Source organism: Coregonus lavaretus (assembly GCF_964263955.1).
Source record: "Coregonus lavaretus genome assembly, contig: HAP1_SCAFFOLD_331, whole genome shotgun sequence".
NCBI classification, from domain to species: domain Eukaryota; kingdom Metazoa; phylum Chordata; class Actinopteri; order Salmoniformes; family Salmonidae; genus Coregonus; species Coregonus lavaretus.
This window is the reverse complement of record NW_028162049.1, coordinates 151534-167649: the sequence shown is the minus strand read 5'-3', so window position 1 is coordinate 167649 and position 16116 is coordinate 151534. Positions and strand designations below refer to the sequence as shown.

At 45.0% G+C, this 16116-nt stretch overlaps 1 protein-coding gene across 1 annotated transcript; it reads left to right on the top strand.

Annotated features, from left to right (window-relative positions):
• The first annotated feature begins 3065 nt into the window (after positions 1–3065).
• LOC311116573 (tripartite motif-containing protein 16-like) lies at positions 3066–15322 on the top strand. The gene is made up of 6 exons (XM_084191649.1): positions 3066–3713; positions 4139–4234; positions 13138–13371; positions 13470–13629; positions 13755–13814; positions 14051–15322. The coding sequence occupies exons 1-6, from the start codon at positions 3117–3119 to the stop codon at positions 14569–14571; spliced, it is 1668 nt and encodes a 555-aa protein (XP_084047775.1). The 5' UTR covers positions 3066–3116; the 3' UTR covers positions 14572–15322.
• Positions 15323–16116: the final 794 nt, after the last annotated feature.

The following is a 16116-nucleotide window of genomic DNA, read 5'->3' as shown; positions in this document are numbered from 1 at the left end:
TTGGAAATTACTACTAGGTTTGTTTTGTTAGTGAATTGACAGTTCCTGTCCTATTTTATAAAAGGGAAGATGTTATGGGTGGAGGATGGCACAATGATGCCATCTGTTGGTAAATGTTAATTACTGTAACTCCAGTGTTTTACCGGTGTACTTGAGATACCCGGATGTATTGCAATATACTGAACAAGACTGGTTACTCGCATCAATGCCTCTGTCTCGTCATTGAACATTCAAACAAAGAGTGGGAGATCTCAGCTTAATGCACGATACTTGTACGGCTCCGGTTAACTTGAATAAATAAGTACTTATGTTTTAAAGAACAGTTGTTTTCTTTAGTATTTCTTAGACAAGAAGATACAACATGGTACCAGGAGTGAAATAACTCGATTTGACTCATCCATTATCGAGTTTTGGTCGAAAATGCTGAACGCCGCCAAGAGGCTTCACGTCAACTAGCTGACTTGACTAACGTTAGCTAACTAGCCACTGGGCTAACGAGACTGAGGTAAAAATAACCACGCCGGAGCTAACGGAGCGTGCAGTGCATGTAGCTAGTCGTTTTGCAGTGCTAGCTGGCTAACGACATGGAGCAGCTAAAGCCTCCAACAGAACTGAAACTGAACGGCAACGTTGAAGAGCAATGGAAGCAGTTCAAGCAGCGTTTCACCCTCTACCTGACGGCGATAGGAGCGGCTGGAAAAGACGACGCACAGAAGGTCGCACTGTTTCTCACAGTCTAGGACACCATTGATGTCTACAACAGCTTTCAGCTAATGGATGAAGAGCAAGCAGATTATGAACTGGTATAAGTCAAATTTCTGTCTTTTTGAACTCTCAGAATAAATTATTATGAACTTGAATCTGAAATGTCAGTGGTGTAATTTCAGTCAAATTTCAGACTTTCTGATATGAGAGAATTGTCATGGGGGTGAGAGACAAGGGGCTGAGAGAAGTTATTTGGTGAGAATGAATTGACACTAGAAAGAGCGATACAAATGTGTCAAGCTAGAGAGGTAACTCAGAGTCGCATACGGCCAATGGACAGCAGTGTTCTTAGTGACACCGTATGCAAAGTGGAGTACGTTAGCGAAGGAAGAGCTACAGCTAAACGGCTAACTTCAAAGGACAGCAGCACACTTCAGGGAACCAGCGCTCCTGCAGCAGCTGAGGAGGAGAGCACAGACCTTGCCAGTGCCCAGCATATAGAAAATAGTTTTACAACTGTGGCATGAAGAACCCCTTCTCACTCAAATGCAGGCAGCGAACAGATATCTGAGAGTGTGTCAGGCACCACAGTGTCCATTGATGATATGCTATTATGGGCTCAGACTCTTGAAGAGCACAACACCAGGTTGAAAGTGGCACTTGATCTAGCCAGAGATAATGGGCTAAAGCTAAATGCAGACAAATGGGAATTCAGAAAGACAGAAATAACCTTATTGGGTGAAAAACTAACATGTGAAGGTATTCAGATAGACCAGAGCAAAGTGACAGCCATCAAGAACATGCCACTGCCTACAGATCAAGAGGACATACAAAGGTTCTAAGGGCTGGTTAACTATGTGGGCTAATTTGTACCTAATCTGGCAACTCACACTAGTCAGATGAGAAGTCTACTGTGTAAAACTACAGAGTGGTGTTGGAACAGTAATGGCACAGTAATGTAGTCCACAATAATCTCCTTCATCTTGATCATGTTGAGGGAGAGGATGTTGTCCTGGCACCACACTGCAGGTCTCTGACCCTCCTCCCTATAGGCTGTCTCGTCGTTGTCGGTGATCAGGCCAACCACTGTTGTGTCATCGGCAAAGTTAATGATGGTGTTGGAGTCGTACAGTTAATTTAGTGCTGGCTTAGTGCCTGCATCGGTTTGTGGTGGTAAATAGACAGCTACGAAGAATATAGATGAAAACTCTCTTGGTAGATAGTGTGGTCTACAGCTTATCATGAGATACTCTACCTCAGGCGAGCAAAACCTCGAGACTTCCTTAGATTTCGTGCACCAGCTGTTGTTTACAAATATACATAGACAGCCACCCCTTGTTTTACCAGAGGCTGCTTTTCTATCCTGCCGATACAGTGTATAACCCGCCAGCTGTATGTTATTCATGTCCTCGTTCAGCCACGACTTGGTGAAACATAAGATATTACAGTTTATAATGTCCCGTTGGTAGGATATTCGTGCCTGTAGTTTGTCCACTTTATTATCAAGTGATTGTAAATTGGCCAATAGTATCGGCGGCAAAGGCAGATTATCCACTTGTCGCCGGCTCCTTACCAAGCACCCCGATCTCCTTCCGCGATATCTCCTTTTCTTTCTACTGCGAATAACGGGGATGAGAGCCCTGTCAGGTGTCTGGAACAAATCCCACTAATTAAAGAAAAATGATTAGTCCAGTTCAAGGTGAGTAATCACTGTTCTGATGTCCCGAAGCTCTTTTCGGTCATAAGAGACGGTAGAAGCAACATTATGTACAAAATAAGTTACAAACAATGCGAAACAACGAACAAAATAGCACGGTTGGTTAAGAGTCCATTGTGTATTGTTAGATATTACTGCACTGTTGGAGCCAGGAACACAAGCATTTTGCTACACCTGCAATAACATCTGCTAAATATTTGTGTTAAAATTGTATTCGATTTTTGAAAGTGTTCCATAATTCTCAATCCGCATTGCGTTGTGCCAAAAACATCCCTTAGCTGTGGTATTGTATATTGGCCATATACCACACCTCCTCAGGCCTTATTGCTTAAGTAGAACACATTAGTGTATTATAAGACATTATAAAGGTCATTAAAATAATTATACATATGTTCTTCATAGAAACTGTTACCCTTTATATATTTTAACAACTCACATTTTAAGATTCATTATATCATTTGTTCCATGTTAAGGACTGTACCCTAGGAACAAAACTATTTGTCTCCCTCTTCCTGTTGCATGCAGTTCCTCTCTCTCTTCCTCCATTCCTCTAACACCTCCCTCCCTCCTTTTAACCCCACCCCTCTGGCAGAACCAGGAAGTTTCTCCCCCTCACACAAACTATTTTAGGAGAAAACGAAACTGGTCTGACTCTCTGTGTCGTCTGTCTGTGTGAGAGTGAACAACCGTCCAAATGGCTCAGCAAGGAGTTCTGCTCGACCAGGACCAGTTCTGTTGTTCTGTCTGTCTGGATCTACTGAAGGAGCCGGTCACCATCCACTGTGGAAACAGTTACTGTAGGAGCTGTATTGAGGGCTGCTGGGATCAGGATGTTCTGAAAGGTGTCTATAGCTGTCCTCAGTGCAGAGAGACCTTCACTCCAAGGCCTACTCTGAGGAAAAATAACATGTTGGCTGAGTTGGTGGAGAAACTGAAGAAGACAGGACTCCAGGCTGCTCCCCCTCCTGCTCTGTGCTATGCTGGACCTGGAGATGTGGCGTGTGATTTCTGCACTGGGACCAGAAAGCAGAAAGCCCTCATGTCCTGTCTGGTGTGTCTGGCCTCTTACTGTGAGACTCACCTCCAACCTCACTATGAATTTCCTGCTTTCAAGAAGCACAAGCTGGTCAAAGCCACCGCACAACTACAGGAGAAGATCTGCTCTCATCATGACAAACTGCTGGAGGTTTACTGTCGTACCGATCAGCAGTGTATCTGTATGCTGTGTACAATGGATGAACATAAAGGCCATGAAACAGTGTCAGCTGCAGCAGAGAGGACTGAGAAACAGGTAAGACCAGAACTACTTGTTGGTGACTGTCTGATAAACAAAGAATTAAAGATACAGTAGGAACTAAGGTTGTTTGAATATGAGAGAAATCAAATGAAATTGATCCTCATCAGAACAAATATGAACACAAACCTTGAGTATATTGAGTTTGATCCAAATGTATCACCATTTTCTAAAGTCAAACACTATTATCATTCTGAATGCCCTTTTATAAGTCCAAAGTTCAGCCTTAACCCTTTGATACGTGTACGCCTACCATAAAAACTATAATCTTTCACATAGCAAGATAAACAAATATAATATTGGAAAGTGACTTCCTCAAGATTATAGACCTTCCTCTCTATGTGCCCTATGTCCCATTACTATACTATTGATCTAGTGGACAAATAAAGCTTGATAGCTCATTGAAGAGTGATTCTCCACAGAGGCAGCTGGGGATGAGTATGCAGAAGGTCCAGCAGAGATTCCAGGAGAGAGAGAAGGAGCTGAAGGAGCTCCAACAGGCTGTGGAGTCTCTCAAGGTGAGTATTGTTGACCAGAGGAGACACACCATTTCACTTGAGAGAGAGGTAGAGGGGCCCTATCCAATCCCACTGGCTCCACTGTTGGGAACAGGCTGTCTGGTCCCCTTTCAGAGAATAGACTGCTTAATGTAACCGGTGGGATATGAACCCGGGTCTACTGAGGGAGAAACCAACATCTTGACTGTTTCACCAAGAGGACATTGCCTATTGGGCTGACACTGATTTTGAAGTCGCAAGAGGGGTTACCTCATCACATAACCTTGAGTAACCATGAAAGACTCAAGTCCCCTATACATTAAAATGGAGCTCTCTCTCTCAATTTAATCCAAAGGGCTTTATTGGCATGGGAAACATATATGTTTACATTGCGAAAGCAAGTGAAATAGATAATAAACAATCAGAAATTAAAAGTAAACATTACACTGACAAAAGTTTCAAAGGAATAGAGACATTTCACATGTTATAATTCAAGTGCAAACAGAGTGAGCCATTCGCCAGACTGAGTTCTGGAGGTGAAATGGAAATGAATGAGGGAGAGTTAAGTGAGGTAGAAGGTGTGGTGAAGAGCTCAGAACCAGAGCCTGGCATCAATGGACATGATAAAGAGGAATCTGGTGCAGTAGGAGTTACATTGTTGGAGAAAGTGGATCCATACCTTTTGGCAGATCCATTTGTGGTTTCATGTTGGGTGGGAAAAGAGTTGGGTGCAGTTGAATCAGTGAAGGTAACCTGTAGTTGACTTGGGATATTTGTTTGTGTTTCTTCTGACCAGAGGGAGTGGGCGCTCCGTGTCACGCAACTTGGGTCAAGATCTGTTTCTTGCTTTGCTCTTATGAACAGGGCACCATTGAAAGGAGTGATTTCTGGGGTAGCGTTAAGTGTGGAGGTGGAGCAATTAAAGTTGAAGATTCCTGGTGTTTGTGATGCCCGCCGTTTGGTGGGACGCAGACCCAGTGGTGAGCGTGGTGAAACAGAGGAGTCAGTCCTTTTGAGTTATGAGTCTTTAACAGAGACAGTCATGTTATGATATATCAGTTATCTTGATTCGAGCTTTTGTGCCAAATTCAGGTGCAACGTTTATGGTCATTTCGCAGCAGTTTGTGGGAGAGAAATTCCAAGATGTTTTATGTGTGTGGAAGAGAATGGGATAAAGGATTGTTCTGGTGAGTAAAGTTTGTGCCGAATCCACTGTGCTTTTTCAGGTGCAACATTTATGGTCATGTTGCAGCAGTTTGTAGGAGGGAGATTCCAAGATGTGGGAATTGTGCAGGAGGGGATAGAGGATTGTGTAGTTTCGGTGGATAAAGTTGTGTGTGTCAACTGGAGGGTTGCCCATGTTGCTGGGGATTGGAAGTGTCCGGTGCGAGAGAGGCAGGTTGAGGTGGCTAGAGTCAGAGTAGTACAGAAGGTGTCGTATGCTGAGGCAGTGAAGGAAGTAGAGGAGGATGGGTCAAGGGTGAGAGATCCTGAGAGGATCCCTGTGAGTAGTAGATCTGTGCCAGCACAGAGGGATAGGCCAACGAGTGATATATGCTTTAGTAAAGTTAGCTTCTTAGCATTCATAGCAATGGTTATCAACTGTACCGCAGTAATGGAATGTAAATCCCAGAAAATAGATATTGTGGTGGCAGCTGCAGAGAAGTATTTGGGCATACAAGATTAGACTTCAGAAGAGTTACAGGGTGTGTTGAGTGGTGGTGTCCTGTCCTCCCAGGCCGTTGGCATGGTGCAGGAGCAGATAGGGTCAAAGTAGTGGAATGGGGTAATGGGTATTTAATATGTAGGGTTAGTTGGAAGGGTGTTTTTTAAAATTATTATAGTTTCCCCTTTTCCCATTTCGTATCACATAGTAAAATGGATTTATATTATGGTCCAGTAGGGGCGATAATGCAACATATTGGATACCAACCGCCGTTAAACTCCAAAGAAGAAGAAATGTTATATTACGCTATGTACAGTGTTGTAACTATGTCTCTGTCTCTCTCATTCCATCACTTTTGCTGTAGTTGGTTGTGTGGGTCTCTGGTTATGAATGGGGTGCTGACAGATAATCATTGAGGGATATTTATAGAGCTCTGATCAGGACGACAATTGATTATGAGTGTATATTTTATGGAACAGCGGCAAAGACAGAATCAGGTATATAGCTTTAAGGATATGTACTGGTGCATTTAAATCAACATCTGTATGTGCCTTACTGGTGGAGGCAGGCGAGATGCCTTTGGATATACAGCGTAAAAAATGGTCATTATCTTATTGGGTTGAAAGGCTGTGAGGTTGAGCATCCCACTGCTACTGTTCTAGATGACTGTTGGGAATATACTAGTAGACAAGGCAGTGGTTTTGGTTGGACAGTTGGAAAGCTTGCTGATGAGAGTGGTTTGAGGGAGTTGGAGGTTGGCCCTTCTGTGGTGATAGGGGATGTTCCTCCATGGTTACTCCCAGACCCTGTTGTTGATCTAACCTTGGTAGAGAAAAGGAAAGATTGGTCAGAAGTCAGTGATATAGTGAAACTGGTTGACAATTACATTGGTAAAAGTTTTTATGCTTTTTTACTGCTTTTCACAGATGGATCCAAGGACCCAGATAGTGGGCTCACAGGAGCAGGCTTTTACGTTCCTGAATTTGATGTGCAGATATGTAGAAGACTAACAGATGAACTGTCAGTATACTCAGTTGAACTGTTGGTGATAATAGTTGCCCTCCAGTGGGTGGAGGACGTACAACCTGTTAGAATTATAGTATACTCAGATTCTCTGTCTGTATTGAATAGTTTATCATCTGGTAAATCCAATAGGAGTGACCTACTATTGGAGGTATTAATGTTATTATAGAGAATTGAGAGAATGGGTGTAGTAGTGAGATTCTGCTGGGTCCCAGCACATTCGGGTGTGGAAGGGAATGAAATTGTAGACCAGTTAGCTAAAAGAGCTTTCAAACTAGATATAATTTATATTAATGTTCCACTGGGTAGAGATGAGGCCAAATGTAAGATCAGAGCCATTTTGATAGATGTGTGGCAGAAGAGATGGTACTCTGAGCACAAGGGCCGGCATTTATATGAATAGTTTACAGTTTTACAGAAAGGTCGATGGACCAAGATTCAAAGGTCAGATTAGGAAGGAAGATGTGGTGTTTACTAGATTGCGCTTAGGACATTGTACATTGATCTCGTCATTACATCTGGTTGGCAAGCATGGGAATGGTTTGTGTCTGGAAGGTACGGTCGATGAAACGGTGGAGCATGTGTTGTTATATTGTTGTTAGTATGTTGAAGAGAGGGAAAGATTGATGTGTAGGGTCATTGAGGTTGGACGGGGTTGGGGGGGGGGGTTGGAAGGGATTTTGGGGATGGGGGAGGGTCAATTAGAAGTTAGTAGGGCTCTTCTTTATTTTCTCAGAAGTACTGAGTTAGGTAGGAGGATTTAGAAATGTTGGAAACCGTGATTGACCACACACTCCAGCACAGTAGGTGGCGGCATGCACCTTTAACGCTGGTTTGTGGACCGCCATTATATCATAGAAGAAGAAGTTGGTCGTGTGAGAGATTTGTGGTTCGTGAGGAGGGCTACTATTCTTTTTTCTTTTGGCTCTTGCGTATTTTCTGAATTTATTTTCTGATGGTGGAGGGTTTGTTTATTGGTTTCCACTGTTTATCGTTTAGAGTTGAGGGGGGAGTAGGGGTAGTTTGTTAGGGCGGCGTGATGGCCTCAACCGAGTGGAGAAGAAACGCTGTCGCTTCGGGTGTGTTCCGGAGAAAGGTGTGGAGGAAGTTTTGCTCATGGTCGGCGAACAGGTTGGAGCGGAACATCTGCACTCTGCATTCAGAATGAACAAGGCGGTGGTTGTGTTAATGAAAAAGGTTTGTCTTGTTGTGAGTGGGATTTTTGTGAGGGGTGTGTTGGTGCAGATTTCGCCTCTTTCGACAAGAGTTGTGGTGGCTAATCTGCCTCCGTTTATTACGTACGAACAGACCGCAAGTAGTTGGTTAGTTTTGGTAAATTTGCAAGTGGTTTTCGTGTGCTCTCGGCTGGGTGCCAAGCGGAATCCGTTAAACATGTCTCTTTTCGTAGACAAGTGTTTGTTTCTTAACAAACGTCAAGGTTACACAGGGGAGGGGTGGAACAAAGGGTTTGCTAGCACAGATAGTTTTCGGTATTTCTAGTGTGGGGATCATCAGTTATAGGCTACAAGCTGCAATATGATTGATAGGTAGGACAGGTATTGAACCCAAATAATCCCTACTCAGATACGCTAACCTCAACCCTAGTAAACATGCATTATAAAAACCTTCTACATAAAATTCTCATATTGGGAGTAAATAGCCTATGAATAGAAAAGAAAAAACACTGCATCTTCCAGCCCACCAATAAATGACATAATGCAACCGTCGCGGTTAGCATATTTACCTCAACATGCCCCTAGCTTGCGTGAGAAGGCAGAGTGCTCGATGCTGGTTGATGAATTCGACAATTACTGTACTAGGAAAATACATTTTTGTCGACCAGAGGTGACTGAATTAATGTTCAGGCATATTTATAATCATTATAGTAATGAAGTATAATTTCAAAACATGACCATAAAATCAGGTAATAATAAACATGAATCCTCATTATATTACTTCACAGTAATGTGTTTTCAGTCCTTCCTCTTGCGTTAGCAGTGTGGAAAGGGACAGTAAAAAGCTGAGGCAGGAGGAGTTTTCCTGTGAGGGGGAGTGGTGGTGTATCCAGGGAGAGAACTAAACTAATCTTCTGAAATGTCATTCATGGTCTTATGCTGCCATCTATTGGAATTATTAAGCAACTGCAGTAGTACTGAATAAAGTGTTTTTCCTTACTAATCCGTACTAAAATAGTGATTACTCAGAATTGCAAAAAAATGGCAGGCGTACCAGGAGGGAGGAGAGTACATTTTTTATATTTTAGTCATTTAGCAGATGCTCTTATCCAGAGCGACTTACAGTTAGTGAGTGCATACATTTTCATACTGTCCCCCCATGGGAAACGAACCCACAACCCTGGTGTTGCAAGCGCCATGCTCTACCAACTGAGCTACACGGTAGTAGTGCATGGCCAAGTGGTGATGCGCAGGCCGTGGAGAAAGCGGTGGTGGGGAGGGTTGCAGCTGGGCTACATGAGCTTAGGCAGGTTTCTGTAGTAACAGAGACTCCGGTGGGCGAAGGCTTGGTGGGCTCATCCCAGGAAATATTGCCTGTCATTGGGGAAGAGGCACTGATCAGGGGGGAAGTGCAAGGGGGAAGACACTGGGGAGGAGGAGGACGGTACAGTGCCAATGGAGGAGGAGGAAGAGGGGGGAGGTGAGTCTGCGGGAGCGGAGGACAAGGCATCTCGTTTTCAGACAGCTCATTGGATCCAGAGCTGACAGCCAGTCAGGCTGAGGGCCCAGTATATACGGTGAGATAACTTTCTAGGTTCCTGATGGAGACTAAAGGGGAAAAAGAAGGTTCTGCTGGAGTCTTATTTGATTGATCCTGGAAGGTTTGTAAGGTCAGTACAACACGTGATGAAGAATGAGGGGTTTAGTGTCCTCTCACCCAGGAAGCGGTATAGGCTGAGAAAATGGGTCATGGGTTCTTAAGGGCATGTCTTCAGAATCTGCTTAAATGGATGTTTTTTTCTGGCATGGCGGCTTTATGGGCTTCTCTACTGGTTTCTGATTGTGGTGATTTCCCTCCCACCTCTTATGGAGATTTCACGGTTAGACTTCCTTAACATGAACGGCGGCAAAGACTGGGGGAATATGTAAACCAAAAACATTTAAATGCCATGGCAGAAATCTTAGTGCAGGGGTAGCAAAATAGGTGTGTAAGGGTATGTTGTTAGTGTTTAGAGCCCAAATAATGACCTTGTCTTTGCTTTCATAAATGTGTCTGCACCTGGTCCTCTGTAGCTCAGCTGGTAGAGCACGGCGCTTGTAACGCCAGGGTAGTGGATTCGATCCCCAGGACCACCCATACACAAATAATATATATATGCACGCATGACTGTAAGTCGCTTTGGATAAAAGCGTCTGCAAAATGGCACATTATATTATATTATAGTACAGGGCTCAGTTCTCTGTTTCACCAGAGGGGTTGGAAAAACAGAGTGGGGAAACCAAGAAAATCCCTTGTTTTACGTTTGTCTGATGGGTGGGTAACTTCTGTTGTGGGGAGATGAGGGAGCCTGATGGGTGGGTAACTTCTGTTGTGGGGAGAGGAGGGAGCCTGATGGGTGGGTAACTTCTGTTGTGGGGGAGATGAGGGAGCCTGATGGGTGGGTAACTTCTGTTGTGGGGAGAGGAGGGAGCCTGATGGGTGGGTAACTTCTGTTGTGGGGGAGATGAGGGAGCCTGATGGGTGGGTAACTTCTGTTGTGGGTGAGATGAGGGAGCCTGATGGGTGGGTAACTTCTGTTGTGGGGGAGATGAGGGAGCCTGATGGGTGGGTAACTTCTGTTGTGGGGGAGATGAGGGAGCCTGATGGGTGGGTAACTTCTGTTGTGGGGAGATGAGGGAGCCTGATGGGTGGGTAACTTCTGTTGTGGGGGAGATGAGGGAGCCTGATGGGTGGGTAACTTCTGTTGTGGGGAGATGAGGGAGCCTGATGGGTGGGTAACTTCTGTTGTGAGGAGATGAGGCTGTGGAGTTGTACTCTGATTTATAGAGGGCAGAACTTTGTGGTCCTCTGTAGCTCAATTGGTAGAGCATGGCGCTTGTAATGCCAGGGTAGTGGGTTCGATCCCCGGGACCACCCATATGTAAAAATGTAAGCACATGACTGTAAGTCGCTTTGGATAAAAGCGTCTGCTAAATGGCATACTATTATTATTATCCTGGGTTTTCTCAGGTTCTGCTCACAGACCTTTCCAAACTCTCTCTGTCACAGATAACTCAAATAGACATTTCCCTGGCCTTTCACAAACTCTCAGCTGCTGTCTCTCAGACGGTCTGCCTGTGGATTTTTATAAAAAGATCTGGGGAATTATTTTACAGGATGTGTGTTGTGTGAGTGCGTCGGGGTGGGGGAGCTGTCGCTAAGCTGTAGACGTGAGGCTTTGACTCTCCTGCACAAACAAGTAGATTTGAGCGACTTAAAGAACTGGAGGCCTGTGGCATTGCTCTGTTTGGACTATAAGGTCTTTACCAAGGTCCTCGTTAACAGACTGAAGTCCCACCTGGACTCTATTGTACACAAGGACCAAACGTACTGTGTACCAGGACGCTCAAACACAGACAATATGTTCATAATCAGGAGAAAGCCTTTGATAGGGTGGACCGTGAATATCTGTTCAATGTGTTGTTTTGGTTGTGGGGAGAATTTTGTGGCCTGTGTTCAAATGCTGTATGCTGGGGCTTCATGTATGGTCAAGGTGTGGGGAGGGCTCAGTAGGCCAGTCTGGGTAGGGAGGGGCATTCACCAGGGATGCCCTCTGTCAGGGCAGCTATACACTCTTGTTATTGAGCCCTTTCTGGGCCTGCTACGCAGGAGGCTACAGGGAGTGTGGGAGCCAGGCATAGGGTTGGGGACAGGCATAGCAGTGTCAGCATACGCTGATGACGTATGTGTTGGTTAGGGATGAGCAGAACCTACAGGCCCTGGAGAATAGTTTGAGGGTGTACGAGGGGCGTCTTCTGCTTAGGGAAACTGGGGCAAGAGTGAGGCTCTGTTATGTGGGGCATGGAGGGACAGGGCACCTCCGCAGCTTCCAGGGGGGTTGCAGTGGGGCTGTGAGTGGCTCAAGATGCTTGGGGTGTATCTGGGCTCGGAGGGTTGGGATAGGAAGAACTGGGAAGGAGTGTCACAAGCGGTGGTGTCGAGGCTGACGAAGTGGAGGTGGCTCATCTCCCAAGTGTCATACAGAGGGACGGTGCTGATCATCAACAACTTGGTGGCATCCTCTCTGTGGCTTAAATTGGCCATTCTCAACGCCCCCGGTGGTCTGCTTGTGGACCTGCAGCGCAAGTTAGTAAACATTTTCTGGTCAGGGTGGCAGCGTTCTGACTCAGCAGCACAGAGGCTACTGTACCGTACGGAGGTGGGCTGGAGGGAACCTGCATGTGCTCTGTTGAGGAGGGCTGGTGGTTTGGGGCTGGATCAGCGGCTCTTCATCATGCGGCAGGAGAGACTCAATACAGCAGGGGTCTCTGATTTCTATGCTGCAGTACTTAGGGCTGGAGCAGCCTGAGGAGGGGCCACCACCGTTTCCACAACTGCAAGGGACAGCAGAGACTGGGGACTGGCAGGAGAGTCCGGAGGATTTCCTGATTTTTAACACTCTGAGCCTGGGGGAGTTTGAGGAGGTGGGGGGTAAGGTGCTGTACTCCCTCAGTGTCAAGGTTAGACACATCAGGAGCTTAGCGGGAGTGAAGGGGCATCAGTGGCAGGGGGTTGTGGGGGCTGAGAGCATGGCAGGGTATAGGTGGAGGGTGCTCTATAAGCTCCCAGTGCTGGAAAGGTCAGGGGTCCTCCAGTGGAGGGTATTACATGAAGCCCTGGACACCAATAGCTGGTTGGCTCGGGTTGACCTGGGAGTTGGGGAGGGGTGTCTGTTTTCTGCAATGACAGACTGTTCATCATGTTTTTTCTGTGTTGCCAGGGTAATGCCATTACTGTTGACGCCCTAGGGTTGAGTTTGAGTTGTACAAAATGATCAACAGTGTGGAGATGTTTCAGGAGGTATGGGGGCTGTCTGTACGGCTGGAGAGGAGGGGTTGGATGGACGGTTGGAATGTGGTGCTGGTTGGTGTATTGTACTTGTGGTGTTGGGTACTGGATAATGTGATTGTGTAGAGGTTGTGGTGTCACGCAATGTGTTTTTAGGAGGGGGGTGTTAGTGTAATGAGGATGGCTCATTAAAGTAAGACAAGTCAGTCTATCTCTCTCTCTCTATCAACAGTGCTCTGCACAGACAGCAGTGGAGGACAGTGATAAGATCTTTACCGAGCTGATCAGCTCCATTGAGAGAAGGCGCTCTGAGGTGAAGGAGCTGATCAGAGCCCAAGAGAAGGCTCAAGTGAGTCAAGCTGAAGGACTCATGGAGCAACTGGAGCAGGAGATAGCTGAGCTGAGGAAGAGAAGCACTGAGCTGGAGCAGCTCTCACACACAGAGGATCACATCCATTTCCTCCAGGTAACTCAACTGCCTTGATACATGTGATATGAAATTAACTTAATGTGAAACTCTCAATCATTTGGTTCTGATCTCTCTCTCTCTCTCTCTCCCCCCAGAGTTATCAGTCTCTCTCCGGTACCAGTGTATCTTCAGACTTACCCAGCATCGTTGTCCGTCCTCTTCAGTACTTTGGAGATGTGAGTAAGACTGTGTCTGAACTGAGACAGAAACTAGAAGACGTCCTTCAAGGAGAATGGACCAATATCTCCACTACAGGTGTGTTGAAAATAATAAGAACATCAACTTTAGACCATTGAAAGTTCCCTACTAGTCATATACATGTGGAATATGGTATGATGATAACATTCCCTCTCTCTGTGAATGTGTTTGTGTGTCTGTAGTGAATATAGTGGATGTTGTACTGCCTCCAGATCCCAAGACCAGAGAACAGTTCTTACAATGTGAGTCTCTTTATTCTGAAGTAACTAACAGTCTCTTTTTACTGACACTCCTAACAATCCCTCTAGAAATATATAGCAATAGTAGATCTAATCAAAGACTGGGTATCTATCTGACTCCTCATATTTCTCTGATTTGATCTCTGCTGTGCTCTAATCAAAGACAGGGTAGATACAGTATCTGACTTCACTTATTGTTCTAACTCCCCTCATTGGTCTCTATTCTGCTCTTCTCCCAGATTCCTGTCAGCTCACACTGGACGCAAACACAGCAGACACACAACTCTTTCTGTCTAAAGGGAACAGAAAGGTGACCTATACAGACCAAGAACAACCATATCCTGTTCATCCAGACAGATTCACAAACAACCAGGTTCTGTGTAGAGAGGGTCTGTCTGGACGCTGTTACTGGGAGGTGGAGTGCAGTGGGGAGTGTGTTTATACAGCAGTCTCATATAAAGACATCAGCAGAACAGGGACAGATGGTTCATTTGGATACAATAACAAGTCCTGGAGTTTACAGTGTTATAATGGTAGTTATTGTTTCATACACAATAATGTTAGAACTAAAGTATCAGGCCCTCGGTCCTCCAGAGTAGGAGTGGACCTGGATCACAAGGCAGGTACTCTGTCCTTCTACAGTGTCTCTGATACAATGACCCTCCTCCACAGAGTCCAGACCACATTCACTCAGCCCCTCTATCCTGGGTTTCTTTTCAATTTTATTTTCACTGGTACTGCTGAGCTGGTTAAACTGTAGTAGGGTCCACATAGATACTAGTCATGCTGGTGTAGTCTATAGCTGAGCTGGTTAAACTGTAGTAGGGTCCACATAGATACTAGTCATGCTGGTGTAGTCTATAGCTGAGCTGGTTAAACTGTAGTAGGGTCCACATAGATACTAGTCATGCTAGTGTAGTCTATAGCTGAGCTGGTTAAACTGTAGTAGGGTCCACATTGATACTAGTCATGCTGGTGTAGTCTATAGCTGAGCTGGTTAAACTGTAGTAGGGTCCACATAGATACTAGTCATGCTGGTGTAGTCTATAGCTGAGCTGGTTAAACTGTAGTAGGGTCCACATAGATACTAGTCATGCTGGTGTAGTCTATAGCTGAGCTGGTTAAACTGTAGTAGGGTCCACATAGATACTAGTCATGCTGGTGCAGTATATAGCTGAGCTGGTTAAACTGTAGTAGGGTCCACATAGATACTAGTCATGCTGGTGTAGTATATAGCTGAGCTGGTTAAACTGTAGTAGGGTCCACATAGATACTAGTCATTTACATTTTACATTATTTAGCAGACGCTCTTATCCAGAGCGACTTTCAGTTAGTGCATACATTATTCTTTTTTTTTTTCATACTGTCCCCCCGTGGGAATTGAACCCACAACCCTGGCGTTGCAAACGCCATGCTCTACCAACTGAGCTACCTCCCTGCCGGCCATTCCCTCCCCTACCCTGGACGACGCTGGGCCAATTGTGCGCCGCCCCATTGGTCTCCCGGTTGCAGCCGGCTACAGCAGAGTCATGCTGGTGGTGATGGTCCCCAGATGTGATGATTCATTCTGCTCTGTTTTTATGTACAATGATTTGATTGATTTGATCTTCAGAAGATGTTATGAATTACAATTCAATGCATTCATATGCATTCATGCAATGTTTTAATCTTATATATTCACATTAATCATGATGTATGCTGTTAATGTATGTTGGTTGTCATTCAGTGGTCCTCTGTAGCTCAGCTGGTAGAGCACGGCGCTTGTAACGCCAAGGTAGTGGGTTCGATCCCCGGGACCACCCATACACAAAAATGTATGCTAAATGGCATATTATTATTATTATTCAGAACCATTGAAATGTTTTCTCAATTGGTTCTCTGTCTCAATGTAATTTTCCTCAGTATCATGGAACAGGTAGTGTTACTTACTTGCTAATTGAACTATATGGGCCGGTTTCCCGGACACAGATGAAGCCTAGTCCTAGACTAAAAAGCATGTTCAATGGTGATGTCCGGGAAACCGGCCCTAAGTTTGGCATCTTTTATTCTCCCGTACTGCTCAGTCAAGCAACATTAAACCTGTCCAGCAGGTGGTGCTATTAACCAAACAATAAAAACAGCAGATGTCTTGACTTATCACTCAGTATATTAGTAATGTTCAGAATTGTACTTTAATATCATTGGAGATTGATGGTCTTTTTAATCCACTACCCAGAGTCAGGAACAGATGAAGTTAGGTCTGCTACTGTTCAGTAATTAAAGATGATTCATGGTGATGGGAAATAAAAAATATATCTAGTAGTAG

Bases quoted from the DNA above. Each gene is read 5' to 3' on its own strand.
- LOC311116573 (XM_084191649.1), top strand. From the start codon at position 3,117: ATGGCTCAGCAAGGAGTTCTGCTCGACCAGGACCAGTTCTGTTGTTCT. The intron at 4,235-13,137 runs GTGAGTATTGTT...CTCTATCAACAG, and splicing joins AGGCTGTGGAGTCTCTCAAG to TGCTCTGCACAGACAGCAGT. The intron at 13,372-13,469 runs GTAACTCAACTG...CTCTCCCCCCAG, and splicing joins ATCACATCCATTTCCTCCAG to AGTTATCAGTCTCTCTCCGG.